This window comes from Gopherus flavomarginatus, chromosome 5 (genome assembly GCF_025201925.1).
Source record: "Gopherus flavomarginatus isolate rGopFla2 chromosome 5, rGopFla2.mat.asm, whole genome shotgun sequence".
Classification (NCBI taxonomy): domain Eukaryota; kingdom Metazoa; phylum Chordata; order Testudines; family Testudinidae; genus Gopherus; species Gopherus flavomarginatus.
The window spans coordinates 130,349,303-130,366,931 of NC_066621.1; the positions used below are offsets into that span (position 1 = coordinate 130,349,303).

General features: G+C 44.2%; 2 protein-coding genes across 3 annotated transcripts in view; one reads left to right on the forward strand and one right to left on the reverse strand.

Moving 5' to 3' along the window:
• Window positions 1-17,629, reverse strand: part of ATXN3 (ataxin 3) — a 464,297-nt gene that overhangs the window by 397,986 nt on the left and 48,682 nt on the right. The gene's annotated exons all lie outside the window — the stretch shown is intronic.
• RIN3 (Ras and Rab interactor 3) overlaps window positions 1-17,629 on the forward strand; it is a 104,012-nt gene that overhangs the window by 56,905 nt on the left and 29,478 nt on the right. Inside the window, exons 4-6 of one of the 2 annotated variants that reach the window (XM_050953229.1) lie at window positions 197-269; window positions 8,036-8,127; window positions 14,995-16,470. In XM_050953229.1, the coding sequence (XP_050809186.1) occupies window positions 197-269; window positions 8,036-8,127; window positions 14,995-16,470 (1,641 nt within the window). The remainder of the gene's footprint in view (window positions 1-196; window positions 270-8,035; window positions 8,128-14,994; window positions 16,471-17,629) is intronic. The other variant, XM_050953230.1, reaches the window with a different exon arrangement.

A 17,629-nucleotide genomic window follows, 5' to 3' on the forward strand; every position in this document is an offset into this window, starting at 1 on the left:
TTTCATCCCACTGTTTCTATTATCATTATAATACATTGACTTCCTCTAAATTAACTAATATTAAGTTAAGCAGGGAATCCAAGTGATGACTAGGAAACCACTTATGCTCAGATGAGTGAGCATCAAACCCATCCAACTTTTTCCCCACAAGGCTCAGTGAGAGCAGTCGCTGAATACTTTTCTTTTTTCTCATCAGTACTGTACCTGGAAGGATCTGTTCTAGTGTTTGAGGACATCTTCAAACTGGTAGCGTTCTACTGTGTCAGTAGGTAAGTTGGACTCCTTGAGTTCAGAGGGATTGGTTCATGCATGGCTGAGGGTAACACCATGGCCTGAACTGGTTTTTGCTCTTGTGGTGGTACTTCTATATTTGACTTGAAGGCGTGCATAGGACAGAAGGAAGGACAGCTTGGTCTCTAATATGCAAGTTTCCTGTGTAAACTAATGTCATATTTAACAGCATTCAGAGTAACCAAGTCTTAAGTGATCTTTCTGCTTTCCTTATGTGCACAGCTTCAATTGCAGAGTAAGGGGCAAGGTTTTGTTGTCAGGGTAACTCCATTGACTTCAGTGTTTCACGCCGGTAACAAAGAGCAATATCTGGCCTTAGAAATGCAAACATTGTTCTTCCTCCTTTTAAAAGAGGAAGATGGGATGACGGGGGGAGAATATTGTCATTGAGAATTAATTTGAGATTGGACCACATTGTAAAGTTCTGGCCCAGATTTAAATTCATACTTCCCCAGATTTTGGAGTTCAGACCATTATGCAGAGAGGCCCAGTCACAAGATTTAGGTCCAGGTCTGAGACCAGAGCCAAACTTCCCCAGTGTTTAGGGATAGGATACTCACACACTGTGTTCCCATCTCTAAAAGCTCTGCTACACTTTTGGCTTTCAGACTCTAGTTATTACTACAGAGCTGTCCTTAGTCACTGCAAACATAACTCCCATTGACTTCACAGACAATCCAGGAAGTTTTTGGAAAGTGTAGGGTACAATTTCCTGGTGCAAGTGCTGGAGGAACCAACTAGGGGCAGAGCTCTTCTTGCTGCTGCTTACAAACTGGGAAGAATTAGTAGGGAAAGCAAAAGTGGATGGGAACCTGGGAGGCAGTGACCATGAGATGGTTGAGTTCAGGATCCTGACACAAGGAAGAAAGGAGAATAGCAGAATACAGACCCTGGACTTCAGGAAAGCAGACTTTGACTCCCTCAGGGGACTGATGGGCAGAATCCCCTGGGAGAATAACATGAGGGGAAAGGAGTCCAGGAGAGCTGGCTGTATTTTAAAGAATCCTTATCGGGGTTGCAGAAACAAACCATCCCGATGTGTAGAAAGAATAGTAAATATGGCAGGCGACCAGCTTAGCTTAACAGTGAAATCCTTGCTGATCTTAAATGAAAAAAAGAAGCTTACAAGAAGTGGAAGATTGGAAAAATGACCAGGGAGGAGTATAAAAATATTGTTCAGGCATACAGGAGTGAAATCAGGAAGGCCAAATAACACTTGGAGTTGCAGCTAGCAAGGGATGTTAAGAGTAACAAGAAGGGATTCTTCAGGTATGTTAGCAACAAGAAGAAAATCAAGGAAAGTGTGGGCCCCTTACTGAATGAGGGAGGCAACCTAGTGACAGAGAATGTGGAAAAAGCTAATGTACTCCATGCTTTTTTTGCCTCTGTCTTCACGAACAAGGTCAGCTCCCAGACTTCTGCACTGGGCAGCACAGTATGGGGAGAAGGTGACCAGCCCTCTGTGGAGAAAGAAGTGGTTCAGGACTATTTAGAAAAGCTGGACGAGCACAAGTCCATTGGGCCAGATATGCTGCATCTAAGGGTGCTAAAGGAGTTGGCAGATATGATTGCAGAGCCATTGGCCATTATCTTTGAAAACTCGTGGCGATTCAGGGAGGTCCTGAATGACTGGAAAAAGGCTAATGTAGTGCCCATCTTTAAAAAAGGGAAGAAGGAGGATCTGGGAAACTACAGGCCAGTCAGCCGCACCTCAGTCCCTGGAAAAATCATGGAGCAGGTCCTCAAGGAATCAATTCTGAAGCACTGAGAGGCAAGGAAAGTGATCAGGAACAGTCAACATGGATTCACCAAGGGCCTTCTATGACAAGATAACTGCCTCTGTGGCTGAGGGGAAAGCAGTGGATGTGTTTACTTTAGCAAAGCTTTTGATATGGTCTCCCACAGTATTCTTGCCAGCAAGTTAAAGAAGTATGGTCTGGATGAATGGACTATAAGGTGGATAGAAAGATGGCTAGATCGTTGGGCTCAACGAGTAGTGATCAAGTGCTCCATGTCTAGTTGGCAGCTGGTGTCAAGCGGAGTGCCCTAAGAGTCGATCCTTGGGTCGGTTTTGTTCAATATCTTCATTAATGATCTGGAGGATGGCATGGACTGCACCCTCAGCAAGTTTGAAGATGACACTAAACTGGGAGGAGTGGTAGATATGCTGGAGAGTAGGGATAGGATACAGAGGGACCTAGACAAATTAGGGGATTGGATTAAAAGAAATCTGATGAGGTTCAACAAGGGCAAGTGCAGAGTCCTGCACTTAGGAAGGAAGAATCCCATGCACTGCTACAGACTAGGGACTGAATGGCTAGGCAGCTGTTCTGCAGGAAAGGACCTAGGGGTTACAGTGGACGAGAAGCTGGATAAGACTAGACAGTGTGCTCTTGTTGCCAAGAAGGCTAACGGCATACTGGGTTGTATTAGTAGGGGCATTGCCAGCAGATCGAGAGACATGATCATTCCCCTCTATTCAACATTGGTGAGGCCTCATCTGGAGTACTGTGTCCAGTTTTGGGCCCCACGCTACAAGAAGGATGTGAAAAAATTGGAGATAGTCCAGCGGAGGGCAACAAAAATGATTAGGGGGCTGGAGCACATGACTTATGAGGAAAGGCTGAGGGAACTGGGATTGTTTAGTCTGCAGAGGAGAAGAATGAGGGGGATTTGATAGCTGCTTTCAACTACCTAAAAGGGGGTTCCAAAGAGGATGAATCTAGACTGTTCTCACTGGTACCAGATGACAGAACAAGGAGTAATGGTCTCAAGTTGCAATGGGGGAGGTTTGGGTTGGATATTAGGAAAAACTTTTTCACTAGGAGGGTGGTGAAGCACTGGAATGAGTTACCTAGGGAGGTGGCGGAATCTCCTTTCTTAGAGGTTTTTAAGGTCAGGCTTGAGAAAGCCTTGGCTGGGATGATTTAGTTGTGGATTGGTCCTGCTTTGAGCAGGGGGTTGGACTAGATGACATCCTGAGGTCCCTTCCAACCCTGATATTCTATGATTCCCTGGAAGTTTTGTCTAAAGTCTGTAGGACTTGGGCCCACAGCTGGCCCATAGCATGCTGCACAGTAGTTGGACAAGGGAATTTTTGGTGAAAGGTGTCACGGTTAACCTACTGTTACAAAAAGCGCCATGGATTATTAATGTACATATAAAGCAGACAGGACCTGAGATTAAATTCTGCAAGCCTAGGACAGACCTTGGTTTAGATATTCCATGCCGAAAGTTTGGACTAATAAACTGGTCCTTCCACTTTAGAGGAATCTGAATCAAATCCAGATGGCGATAGAAGCCTCAATGTTACCTGGGTTATTTTTATTAATTGACCAACATTAAACAAAAAAAAAATCACAAGAGTGAAGAGTTAACAGCAGGCATTTATTTAAAGACAGAAATTCAAAATATACTGTATAGATGCTAGAGCTAGACAAGACTTATGACATCTTGTCCATTTCAGCAGGGCCAGGCCCTCTCTAATGGAATCCCTGGGTAACCTAGCCTATGCATCTACACTAATCCAGTCTAATCTAATCTACACTTTTATGCCAACTATATCGCTGTGACAGTCTGAGCATCCTAATCCTACTTTATGTAGTTGAATTTTAAATTCAACGTAAATCACAGAATCATAGAATTGGAACGGACCTCGAGAGGTCATCTAGTTCAGTCCCCAGCACTCAAGGTAGGACTAAGTATTATCTAGACCAGAGGTGGGCAAACTGTGGCCCATGGGCCACATCCGGCCTGTGGGACCCTCCTGCCCAGCCCTTGAACTCCCGGACAGGGAGGCTAACCCCCAGCCCCTCCTCCGCTGCCCTCTCACCCGCAGCCTCAGCTCACCAAGCCACCAGGGGACAGTCAGGGGACAGGGAGCAGGGAGTGGTTTGATAGGCATCAGAGTCCTAGGGGACCTGTCAGGGGGTGGGAGTGTGTATAGGAGTCGGAGCAGTCAGGGTACAGGAAGCAGAAGAGGGTTGGATAGGGGATGGAGTCCAGGGGGGTTGGTTGGGGTGGGGGGTCTCAGGAGGAGGTGGTCAGAGGACAAGGAACAAGGATGTTGGATAGGTCGGGGGTGCTCTAAGAGGGGACGGTAAGGGGGGGGAAGTGGGAGGGGGCAGATAGGTGGGTGGGGGCCAGCCTATTTGAGGAGGCACAGCCTTCCCTACCCGGACCTCCATACAGTTTCGGAACCCCAGTGTGGCCCTGAGGCCAAAAAGTTTGCCCACCCCTGATCTAGATGATCCCTGACAGGTGTTTGTCCAACCTGCTCTTAAAAATCCCCAATGATGGAGATTCCACCACCTACACAGGAAATTTATTCCAGTTCTTAACCACCCTGACAGGAAGTTTTTCCTAGTGTCCAGCCTAAACCGCCCTTGCTGCAATTTAAGCCCATTGTTTCTTGTCCTATCCTCAGAGGTTAAGACGAACAATTTTTCTCCCTCCTCCTCATAACAAACTTTTATGTACTTGAAAACTGTTATCATATCCACTCTCAGTCTTCTCTTCTCTAGACTAAACAAACACAATTTTTTCAATCTTCTCTCACAGGACATGTTTTCTAGACCTTTAATCATTTTTGTTGCTCTTCTCTGGACTTTCTCCAATTTGTCCACATCTTTCCTGAAATGTGGTGTACAGTATATTGTAGAGTGGAAGAATTACTTCTTGTGTCTTGCTTACAATAGTCCTGCTAATACATCTCAGAACGATGTTAGCTTTTTTTGCAACAGCGTTAAACTGTTGACTCATATTTAGTTTGTGATCCGCTATGCTGTCATTCCTAGAGCAAAGAATATGACCCTTACTGTGATTATTCACATTTTAAGAGAGGTCTAATTTTCATTTACCGTAAAGCTACTTTACACTGCTTAGGCTGTGTAAAAGGGCCATAAGGTACGTTTAAGGACACACTTACACTGCCAGAGTGGTGTAAACAGCCTTAGTGCAGAGTCTCTAATCATATGATCCTTTGGAAAAAAGAAAAAGACAACTCAGTTCACTTCTGCGTTGCAATTCTAGTAACGCCTATCGCAGCTAAAAATATACATCCCCAACAAAGAGGAAAATGTTTCTCTTAGTCCCTTTTATAAATGATATTACTGAATGTAACCTATGCTCTTGATGTTTCTGCTAATTTCAGAGATTGCTGTCAAATAAGAGAAGGTAAACGGGAAATAATTTTCTGATAGCACCAGATTAAAACAAAGGCTATTAGGCACTGGTCTTCCAGTACTGGGAGCCTGTAAGAGTTCAGCATGTGCTCCTGAATGCTGATGAGTTGTGTGACCTCTGCTCAGACTCTAGTCAATAGTAATCTGTAAATAATTGGAAACAATTTATCATAACTGAGAGCCTCTGCTCAGGAGAAAGATAAGTCTGTTCTGGCATGGTGTCTAAATTACCTCGAAGCACTAAAATAGTACTTGTAGGTGAATGGGTGAGTCGGTGGCAGCCTAGCTAGTGAATAAAATAGATTTTTTCTAGGGGTTTCATTTCTTGGTATTTTCCAAATTACAAATATTTACCTAAATAAAAAATGAAGCCAATTCCCACATACCCCACACCCATACGAAGAACAGAATAAGAGAAGGCCAATGGCTCACGCTCTGTTCCTCTTTTACACTAAAATTTTTTCCATGCAAAGAGATACAAACGTGAACTCAGTTTATTAAAAATAGTTACACAATTAAGTGCTCAGCAATGCACATAATAGCCATGTTAAGGGCTTTCCCTTCTCCCTCCCCTAGTTCTTGTCACGCAGACAGAAAGCAGAAGACCAGAATTCCAAAGTGCCAGCAATGCAATATTTATTGGGGTTAATCAAGCAAGCATATCCATAGCTCTGTATTCTACAGAGCCTTCACTGTGTCCTCTTTCCCTTCCTTAGCAGGCATAATTATACCTATAGTGGCCGCCCTTGGTCCCACCCCTTATAATTTATGGTTGTGTTCTGTTTTGGAGGGTCTTGGGTCTGGAGGCTTCAGTACCACCTCTTTTGTATCCCATGGGAGGGATAAGAAGTGAGGTTGTGCTTCAGTCACGGACAGGCATTTCTTTGGCTTTTAGTGTTTCTTATTCCTTTCCCCCATCCCCCTCGCCCCTCCTGACTGGTTGCACAACCTTATCTCGGGAGAAGAGTTGAGGCAGGATTGTCCTTCAAGTATGCGCTCGTATATTAAACTCCCACTTTACCCAGCAACACTTTAGTTCTATTTCTTATCTCTTCTCACCCCATCTGCTTGTGGGCAGATGTACCACACCCTGTTTTGTTCCTTGTTCACACATATTAGTAAGAATATAAAAATATCAAAAGTCAAATGGGCAAACAAGACCCAAAATTCTATTTCTGGCAAATATACAGGCCTGAATGCTACATTATTATCACTAGCACTCCTAACTAGCCATGGCATGTGCATTTCAGTCAGCAAAATATACACCCTTTTGTAAGGAGGAAGGCAGTTCACAGTAGGTTCATCTACCAACACACGGGACTTTCTCAGAATTGCAAAGTCATACAGTTTTTTTTTAAATAGAGACCATCCAGTCATGTGGTTAGTTTTTCTAAATAGGATTTCCTGCTTCTTGCGGAATGGTTAGCTAAGCTTTTTCACACATAAAGCTATCCAGACCCAGGTCTTCACTGTCTTGTTAATTTTATTATTGACTTTGAAGGGCCTTGTTAGGATGGGGAGTAGGGAGAGACAGCATAGCAAATTATTGTTAGACAAGGAGCAAACCTAAACAATTCATAGCGATCCCAAAAGCATCATTACCATAGAACTCAGAGTGAAGGTGTATTTCAGTGGAATCCAGCTAACACCCATCACATTTTCCTTATAAAACTTCTACACCTTCAAAAACCCCAAATGTTAGAAAATCTGGGAATAGACAACTGATGAAAGCAGCCAGTTTCCCACTGCCCATCTGATCTTTCGCCAGTCGCTCACTGTCCCGTCATTCAGTGTAACCAGACCCTACTCCATAATCCTACCTTGCTATTTAGAATCTAAAATATGTTAAGCTCTAATTTTTTGTAAAGGAGGGAGGCAGAGTAGGAAGTGATGAGAAAAGTGATAGAGGAAAGTCTGTTACCCCAAAATAATTTTAATTATAAGTATTAATTAATAACTTTGTACATACTTATTATTCTGTATTATTTGTACTGCAGTAGCACCTAGGAGCCGCTACTAATGGGCCAGGCCCCCACTGTGCTAGGAACTATACAGATACAGAACAAAAAGATGGTCCATGCTCCAAAGAACCTACCGTCTTAAGCACTGAAGTGTTATAGGGGATTAGACTAGATGACACTTGCGATCCCTTCTAACACTATGATTCTATCATAGCACTTTCCATCCAAAGGTCTCTTTGTGTTTTACAAACATTGCAAGCATTTAGCCTCACAGTGGACCAGGGTGGGTGGGTATCCTTATCCCTCCTTTAGCATGGAAGAAACTGAGATGAAGCCACCAGCCTGGCCCAAAGCAGCCTCACTTGGGCTGAGAATCTGCTTGAGACTAGAGAATCTCAGCCAGTGCATCTTGCAGTTTTCCTTGTCTGAGCTTGGGGATTGCACTGGTGCAGCTGCGCTGCTGCTGACTTTAGTGGCATTAAGGGCCCTCCACACCTGTCAGAATAGAGCTAGAATTGCTAGCAAATCAGATCTCTAAAATCAAACTGCAAAACTCGGAGTTCTTAATGGTTGGGTTTTTTGCTTTATTTATTTTCACAGGGATTTGCTGCCCTTCACACTCAGGCTGCCTCAAGCAATACTGGAGGCCAATAGCTTTGCAGACCTCGAAACCATTGCGAGCCTGGGTATAGGTAAGTCTTCTATGAAGCAGCTTGAAGTTTACACAAGTTCACAGGAACTGGTAACCTGAAAGCAGTTGAGGGTTGTCATTGCTGGAGGATAGGAGAGGCAGTACAACCGCTTTGTGCTGCTCTCAGAACAGGTAGAGAAGCCTAAATGCAGGGGAGATGGATTTTCTTTTCTTTTATACAGACACACTAAAAAAGGGCACCTGTCTAGGCCTTTTTTTAGGTGCCCAGAGTACGATGTAGAAATACCCACACTAAAGGACACTCCAACATAACTAAAGTGCATCAGTGCCATCCAGCATAACAGGCAAATATTCAAAATAACTGGCAATCCAGGCAAATGAAAAGCTAAAAACACGCTCACACTCCAGCAGTTCATCACCTCACACTCTTTTCCCTGTTCTTAAGTGACTGGGGAAAAAAAGAATTATGAGCTGCGAAGCCTCTACATTTGGATTAATCTCTCAGGACTCATGGGAAATGCAATGACCGTTGTGGATGGGTCACTCACCAAGTGGTAGAGTTTATCTGCTTTTGATTACTTGAGTCAAGCTTCAACTGGGACAGAGTCTTCAGAAGATTAGATATTTTTGACTACTTGACCCACTTCCAAACTAGTGATCTACTGCTACCTTGAATGGTGCCATTCTGAAAAATGATGTCATTTGGAGGATATCAGACCAGTGCCAATTTGCTGATTAAACATCATCTTCATTTATGTTGATGTATACAGCTGACCTGCTTTCATTACTTGGCCTTGGAGTTGATCCTTGGTGGTTTCAAGGTGCATGAACTTGGTGCTCTTCAGGTAACTGATCAACCCAAAAAATTAGGTCTAGAGCGTAACACAGATCTTTATTATGACTTTCTCATCTCTACTTTTTGCTGTAAATGATTGTTCAAAATCTTAGTGCCTTAGATAATAGTTGTACATATGCACTTTGCTCATTTTGTTTCCCCACTAAGTTCTGTGTTCTGTTAACTGAACTGGGCCTCTGGCTAAGCCACTCTGATTCCTTGCCATTAAACCCACTCCAGTTAAGTCACATGTTGCATCTAACAACCAGCTCTAACACTACTTTCCTGTTCAACTTTTCTTCTGCTCTTTGAACCAGATGAGCTTTGACTTTTCTTTGAGATTACACCTGTAACTTCTTTTATATCCATGGTGAAGCCAGTGTCTGATATGTTTAACAAAGTGATGTAAACCTTGTTTGCTCAGTTACTGTACTCAGCAAGATAGTTCCTCCCATTGTTTTTTTCTGCATGAAGTAACGTAGCAGAAAAATTATGTAGCTTGGTGCTTTCTGTCCAATAAATATATATATGAATGCTTTATTCTGCACACAATATTTTTAATAGTCTCCCATTACTGAAATCAAGATATCCTAAAATCTGTATTGACCTAATTTGTCATTAATGCTATAGAATTACTTGGGAGTTTTCACATCTCTTTTTTGATATTCTGTATTATATTTCCAAGTAGGGCTGGGCAAAACCCACCAGTTTCAATTCCTATCAGCTTTGATGAATTTAGCCAGCAGGTTCACTCAAGTTTCAGGATCCCCCATTATTGCTTTGAGTTTTGCTTTTGTCCAAACGCCCTTGGCTCTGGGTATCCAGCCAATACTGAATGCTCAGAAAATGCTACTTTGCAGCTCAAAGTTATAACAAAAAATAAAATATTTCACCTACATTTTCAAAAGTGGCTTGTGATTTTGGGAGCCACAATTTTTGGGAGCCCAACCTGAGATACCATAAGGACCCTGATTTTCAGAGGGCAGGTACTCAGCAGCTTCTGAAAATGAGGCCTCTAAAGTGTCTCAAATTGAGCTCCCAGAAACAGAGGCAGCCAAAATTAGTACACCTCTACCTCAATATAACGCTGTCCTCAGGAGCCAAAAAATCTTACTGCGCTAAAGGTGAAACTGCGTTATATCGCACTTGCTTTGATCCACTGGAATGCTCAGCCCCTCCCCCCTGACTACTGCTTTACTGCGTTATATCCGAATTCGTGTTGTATCGGGTCGCGTTATATTGAGGTAGAGGTGTATATCTTCCTACTGTATTTTCCAGTAGATGCATCTGATGAAGCGGGCTTTAGCCCACGAAAGCTTATGCTCAAATAAATTTGTTAATCTCTAAAGTGCCACAAGTACTCCTTGTTCTTTCTGCTGATACAGACTAACATGTCTACCACTCTGAAACTTGATAATAAGTAGTACACCTCTACCTCGATAGAATGCTGTCCTCGGGAGCCAAAAAATCTTACCGTGTTATAGGTGAAACCATGTTATATTGAACTCGATCCACTGGAGTGTGCAGGCCCCCCCCCCCCCCCCGGAGCACTGCTTTACCACATTATATCAGAATTCGTGTTATATCAGGTTGTGTTATATCAGGGTAGAGGTGTAGCTGCTTCTTAAAAAAGCAAGCTGAGGTCTTTTTTGTCCTCTTCTTTCCACCGTGATGATGGCAATAGAGCAGAGGTAGGCAACCTATGGCATCCGTGCCAAAGGCGGCACATAAGTTGATTTTCAGTGGCACTCACTCTGCCCAGATCCTGGCCACTGGTCGGCGGGGCTCTGCATTTTAATTTAATTTTAAATGAAGCTTCGTAAACATTTTAAAACTGTATTTACTTTACATACAACAATAGTTTAGTTATATATTATAGACGTATAGAAAGACACCTTCTAAAAATGTTAAAATATATTACTGGCATGCAAAACCTTAAATCAGAGTGAATAAGTGAAGACTCAGCACACCACTTCTGAAAAGTTGCCAACCCCTGCAATAGAGGGATCACATCTGAAATTGTGTACTGGATCCCAGTGAAGTTTTTGAAGACAAAGGACTTCGTGTAATATACAGCTGCCTAGAAGGGATGCTATCTCTCCAGAGCTCCTTAGAGCTCCATGACATCTCAATAAGGTCAAAGAGGATGAAATATTTAGGATTGGGTTTATTGCTTCTTAAAACAAAATCTAATATGTACAGACAGATTGTGCTAGGTAGCAGCCACTTTTTTTCTTCCGGAAGGAAAGCTGGCATTGTTTGAAAGTCTAGGATGTCAATTTCCACTTCCTCCAAAAATGTTATGTATTTCTCATCGGACAGAAATTAGATGTCCCACTGCAAGCTAGATTGCCCCTTTTGGGACCTGGTTATTACACAAAGGGTCAAAGAGTATAAGGTGTAGAGCACTGAAATGTGGTTTTAAAAGAGAGGATTCATCAAAAAAAGAATCTCTTTTTAACTGATGCATCACTGAGAAGACAGAGGAAAACCCAGCCCTTCAAAATGTGTTGGGAGGTGGATGGGAGGGCAGCACTGGAGGATCCAACCCCTATGTGCAATGCAGACCCACTTGGCAGCAGGCTGTGGGTGGGAAGATATAGGTTTATGGATGTGCCAGAAGAGAGGCGTGGGAGCAGATCATCCTATTCTTTCTTCATGGGAAGGAATATTTATTGCCCCGGAACAGCTTCTAGGAGGCAGCTGTGTGTGGCCCTCAGTTACTTTGGAAAAAGAATTCCTCCCCCATTTTAACTCCAGACACCTGCCCAATGCCCTGCCAGGCTCTTCAGCCTGGGTGCCTAGCTCTGGGTTTTCTGCATAGTGCCTCATCTATGTATTTACTGAGAAAAATCATCAGCTTCCCCTTTCATAGGCTGATCCATGACATGCCTGTCATTACCTCGACCCACAAGATGCTGTAATTCCCTCCTGCTACTTAGATAAGCAAATTCCATTGTGCTGCATTTGCTGACGTGCAGCAGCATTAAACAATTTAAAGAGAACTGTGCCCCATTTGCTTTTCTTGGAAGCAGGGTCTTAGACTAGATCGGAGTCAGCAACCTTTGGGAAGTTGTGTGCCAAGTCTTCATTAATTTAAGGTTTTGTGTGCCAGTAAAAGGTTTTGCGTGCCAGACCGGCAGTGCGGGCAGCAGATGGAACCCCAGACCAGCAGCGGGCTCGGGTTCCATCCGCTGGCCCCTGCCAGCCAGCGTCCTGGCCACCGGCCCTGCTCAGCCCGCTGTCAGCCTGGGTTCTGTCCATCCAGGCCAGCAGCAGGCTGAGCGGGGCCAGCAGCCGGGACCCCAGCTGGCAAGGGGCCAGCGGCCAGAACCCCAGACCGGCAGCAGGCTGAGCAGCTCATCCTGCTGCTGGTCTGGGGTTCTGTAATCCAGGCCAGCAGCGGGCTGAGCAGGGCTGGCGGCCAGGACCCCAGCTGGCAGCAGTGTACCACTAAATATCAGCCCATGTGCCGCAGGTTGCCAACTCCCGGACTAGGTGATGCCAAATGCCAAATGCCATGTTCTTGCAGTTGTTAGTTTAATTTGTTCTCAAACAGTTCAACTGCCCCTGACAATGTGTGTTTGTTTATTTCAAGACAGACATTCCAGTTCATCATCTTCTCTCCCCTGGGAGGAAATCATAATATGAAGTGACTGTAGTGTCAGCTTTCCTGAGTAAGAAAATACTGTGACATGCTTATAAACCAAAATTTGTCCTAGACACCAGCCCAGTCCTTTATGGACTAAAGCAGTAGCTTGATCCTGTTTGCAGTAAGTGGTGAAGGTCCAAGTTGAAGACCATAAGCTGACATCTATAAGCTTCACTGTAAGAAACAGTGCTGTGGATGGGTGGTGCCAGAGGGTTTTGAGCAGCTCATGACAAATGGGAAGAAAGAGCAATTGCATTGTTAGCATTGGTGCAGCTACATCATGTGTGCGAGCCTGATGGTGGCTGAAGTTGCCTCAGGTGAAATCAAAGGAGTTACTGTGGTGTGAAAGTGGGGTAAGGCAGGAGTGAACCAGCCCTCATATACTGAAACTCAAAATGAACTCAAAAGCTATTTCACTGATTCCTGGCCAAAGGCTCTTCTGTTCCACCCTCAGCTGAAGCTTAAGGAGATTATGCTGGTGTAACTGAGAGGAGGCTTTGGCCCTCAGAATTTACCACTGAGGGCACAGGCCTGAAAGCCTTGCCGTAGGCATAGCACCCGCTGCTGGGAGCAGTTCCAGTCACATCAGTGGGACTTCTGGCAGAATAAGCATTATATTTGATAGCAAGTGTTTGCAGGATCTGCACCCCAGGCCACTGCTTCCATTCCTAAAATGGCTAGTTGACTTCCCTTGCTGAAACGCAGTGATGTGCCTTGTGCACTGGGAGTGTGCAAGGAGCACCAGTTCTCTGGTTGGGGTCCTGGCTGAGTAAAATAAGATGTATGGATCCCCACTCTAATCTAGTGTGTATAGCAGAGGCAGTGCTAGCCCCTCCTCCTCCCAACACACAATATCAAGTGAAATGGGGGGCCTCCTTGAACTGCTTGTGGCCCTATGCAATTGCTTAGACTGCTTAAGCCTGGCACTATCTCTGGTGTCTAGCTATCCTCCACCTCTGTGTTTCCTATCATGCCTTTGGGTTGGGTGTGGAATTCCTGAGTTCATAGGCCATACAGTGGGTGCCCTTACAAATAAGTAGCATTTTTCCTTAAATCAATAGATAAGGGATTTGCAGTAGTCCCTGTGCTTCCTGATACTTCCTCTAGGGAATACAGCGAAACCTCTACTGAGCAACCACACAAAGGACTAAAAACAAGTGGTCTCTTCAGCTATGTGGTCTTTTAATACAAGTGACTGAGAATTTATCTCAGAGAGAAGGGGAATCCTGGCAAAGGTTAAATTTGATGCTAAAAATGCTTATAAAACACTTAAATCCTTTTTTTGTGTACAAACACTTACTGAAGACAGGTTTTCAGTGTGTCAAAGTCACTTGCATCTGAAACAATGGCTTCTCTGCCAATCAGGTGTAGGTGACATTGAAATATTTAAACTGCTGTCTGATACTTCAGTCTAATGCCTTGAAGCAATACACAGAATTCTCCAGGCTCTGTTTCGCTGCCATGAGCTGCAGTGGTGGAGCTGGGCAGAGAGCCAGTTTCAATGAGAGATTCAAAGAGTGATCGTGCATTCTATGGATAACAGGAATACCCAGAGTTATAACACTTAATGCTAACAACAACTTGCAGAAGGGATAGGAACCTTAATGCTTCAGGGTTTAGCCAATCTTCAACTGTTGGAGACAAGGATAAAACCAAACGCATGGGGCAGATTATGCAACGTGTGCAGGGTTCTTACACTTTCCCCAAAACAGCGGGTGCTGGCCACTGTCAGGATACCAGATTGTATGGACACGGGTCTGATCCATTCTGATCCTATGCTCCAGCTCTCTGAGTCCTGACCGCTTGACAATGATGGAATGAGAGTAGCAGGTGGTCTGCTCTAATTTCTGCCCTGGAGTAGGGAAACTCAGCTCCACCATGCCCACCCATCCCTGTCATGCTCCCTCCTTCCTTAGTTATCTAAGGTTATTGGTATATTTTGAGGACAATGACTATGGTAGGGGGCAAACAGACTTTATTTTAATTGCTTCATATTTGTTATCTATTGCCTTCAGACTTAGCAATGGACAAACCTCATCAGGTCACTGGTCCTCTTTGGATGAGCTTCTGACCAGGGCTGCCCAGAGGATTCAGGGGCATGGGGCAAAGCAATTTTGGGGGGTCCCTTCCATAAAAAAAAGTTGCAATACTATATAATACTATATTCTCGTGGGGGCCCCTGCAGGGCCCGGGACCTGGGGCAAATTGCCCCACTTGCCCCCCTCCCGTCCCTCTGGGTGGCCCTGCTTCTGACAGTTGGACTGTGAACAGTTTTCTAGTGAAATTTCTGTTTTTTTCCCAGTGTTAACTTGGGTTCAAAGTTTGCATCACTTCTTTTGATACAAAGTAGTTTTCCCATACCTTGTCAGACATGATAGCATTTTCTCAGGGCATTGTCTCACTCTGTTATTTTTTGATAGGCTTCTGGGATTCCTCTTTAAACCACCGAAGAACAGGAGGGAGGATTTCCCAGCCTGTGAAAGACTCTGCCCTCAGAACTGCCCAGATGAATAATCTAAGGTCTAGCCAGCAGTTTGCAAGTAGCACAAACCACTGTTCATGTGAAATTGAGCTGTCAATAGGAAATGACAAGCTGTGGTTCGTGAATCCTATTTTTATAGAGGAGTGCAGCAATTCTCTTCCTCCGGATGTACCTCCTTACAAGAGCTCCAGTGCAAGCGCTGATCACTGTCGTGCATCCACACCAAATCCTAAGAGGTCTCCTCACCGTCCCCCTCCACCTCCTCCTCTTCCTCAGAGTCAAGTTCTGAAGCCACCTGAAAAGCTATCTAAGGATTCCATGACTGCCTGTGAAGAGGACCAGCTGCTTCTTCAGCAACTGAGGAAGAGCACTAAGGAAATGAAAATTGAGGGCAGTAAAGGTAAGGAAGAAAAGGGAAAAGAACCCTACTCATCCAGTGACCCATCATCAGCCGCCCCACCGAAATGTGCTCTTCCTTCCATACCTCCGAGGAGGCGGCCATCTGAAAGAACTTCAGAAGAGAGCTGCATTGGCAAACCTGGAAAATGTGAATTGCTGAAAGGGGAACAGACTCAAGAAGAACAGGATGTTCGTACAGAGAGCAATGATTCTCAATGCAGAAAGGCAGTAAAAATGCTTGTTGCCATTACTGAGAGAGCCATATCAGAGGGCCAGGAAGCAAAGCCCAAAGCTGCAGAAAAAAAGAACTTGACTGAGCTACAGAGGAAGCCCATGGCAATCGTAAAGTTGCCCCCTGTCCCACCACCAAGAAAGAAGAGGCTTTCTCGGCTGCCGGCTTCTTCCAGCTCCTGCGACTCAAATCAAAACAACATTGCAGAGCCAGACACACGCAATGCACAATCTTCATCCAAGAGCCCACAGCCAGAAGGTGATGCCACCTGCCAACACACTCAGGATGAATCAGATGCTAGTTGTAAATCTGTTAGCTCATCTGAACTTAAAGGTTCTCATACCTCCCTGGACTGTCCAGGAAGCAATGCAGTGGCTCAGACCTCTGCTTCTGAGCCTGACTCTTACTCCACAAGCAGCACAGAGGATGAATTAGAGCAACTGAGCAGCCCTGCCATTAAAAAGACACGTTCTGTAATCTTGGGCAAGGCCAAGCACAGGCTTTCCTTTGTAAGCCTAACCAATGTCTTCACAGTCTTCTTATCTGCTGACAGAAAGCTGCAGAAGAAGATTGTAGAGCTGTCACAGGACAAGGATTCTTACTTTGGCAATTTGGTGCAGGACTATAAAGTGTACAGTTTAGAGATGATGGCGAAACAGAGTTCCAGCACAGAGATGCTACAAGAAATTCGAATGATGATGACTCAGCTGAAGAGTTATTTAATACAAAGTACAGAGCTGAAATCTCTCATAGATCCAGCTGTTTATAAAGAAGAAGAATTAGGTAATGCTCACATTTTACTCTTTCAGGGGGTGGATTTCCAGAGGTTTGGGGGTAATGGTGACACAGAGAAAAATTTTCCTTATAAAATTGTTAGATGCCTGATGAAATGTAAATACTGTGGGCTAAAGCTGCTCTCTGATTGGCTGCATTCAGGGTAGCAGTATTAAAATTTTGGAGATCAAATAAAAAAAACCCAAACAAAATTGCTTTAAGAGAGAGAGTCAACTGAACAAGCATTATCTTTCCTAAGCTCCACAAAAAACTCTATCTGCAGCCACCAGGTTCATGGAGCAGATCTCTGCTACAAAGTTCTGCTGTTTGTGGACCTCCATGTCTTGAGAAGGTCCAGTTAAAGTAAAACATTAGAGTGGAGCCCTGGAAGCAGAATTTTGCCCCATCTCTGACATCCATTTCAGGTATTAGCAGCAGAACATTTGCTGGGAAAGGCAAGGTTATGTTTTTTTCCAAAGGCAGAAGCCATGAATTCTTGCTCCATGCACCACAACTAGTAAGAACACGAGCTGCACTGGCAGCCCTAACCCCAAAATACAGCACTCGCCTCATTTTTACCTCAATCACAGCTTCTGTTCAAGGGGAATAACTGTTAACAATACAGTTTTTAATTTAAAATTCCCTAGAGAATATTGTGCCAGTGGCCTTTGTACAAAGACATGCGTAGTTTAGAGCTTATTTGTGGGAACAGTACAAAGAAATGTAAAATCCTTATCTCATGCAAATATGTGCAGATGCAAAATCACACACCCTATTTCTGTGTTGTGGCAGTTAGTGGAAGGCCTGCTGGCCACCCTGAGAACTTGCGCATTGCTTTAAGAAGCACCTATGTTGTAATGTTATCTTGGTTTTTAATCACTCCAGATCTGCATATCTGGACAGGTCATGATCCTCTTTATTCAGTACCCCCAGGCATAGAAATTCACCTGTATGAAGGAAAATGGAAACCTCCCCTCCCTCCTTGCATAAGGCATTTGACCTAATACCATTAATGGTGACAGACATGTCCTGCAGTCCTGTCTTCTCTCTCTCTCTTTCTCTCTGGACATCTAGCCTATACCTCCCCAAACGTCAAGGTGTTGATGCTGCAAAAGCTAAAATCCGAGGTTGCAGGCAGACCAGTGAACATCAGTGAATAATATGCATT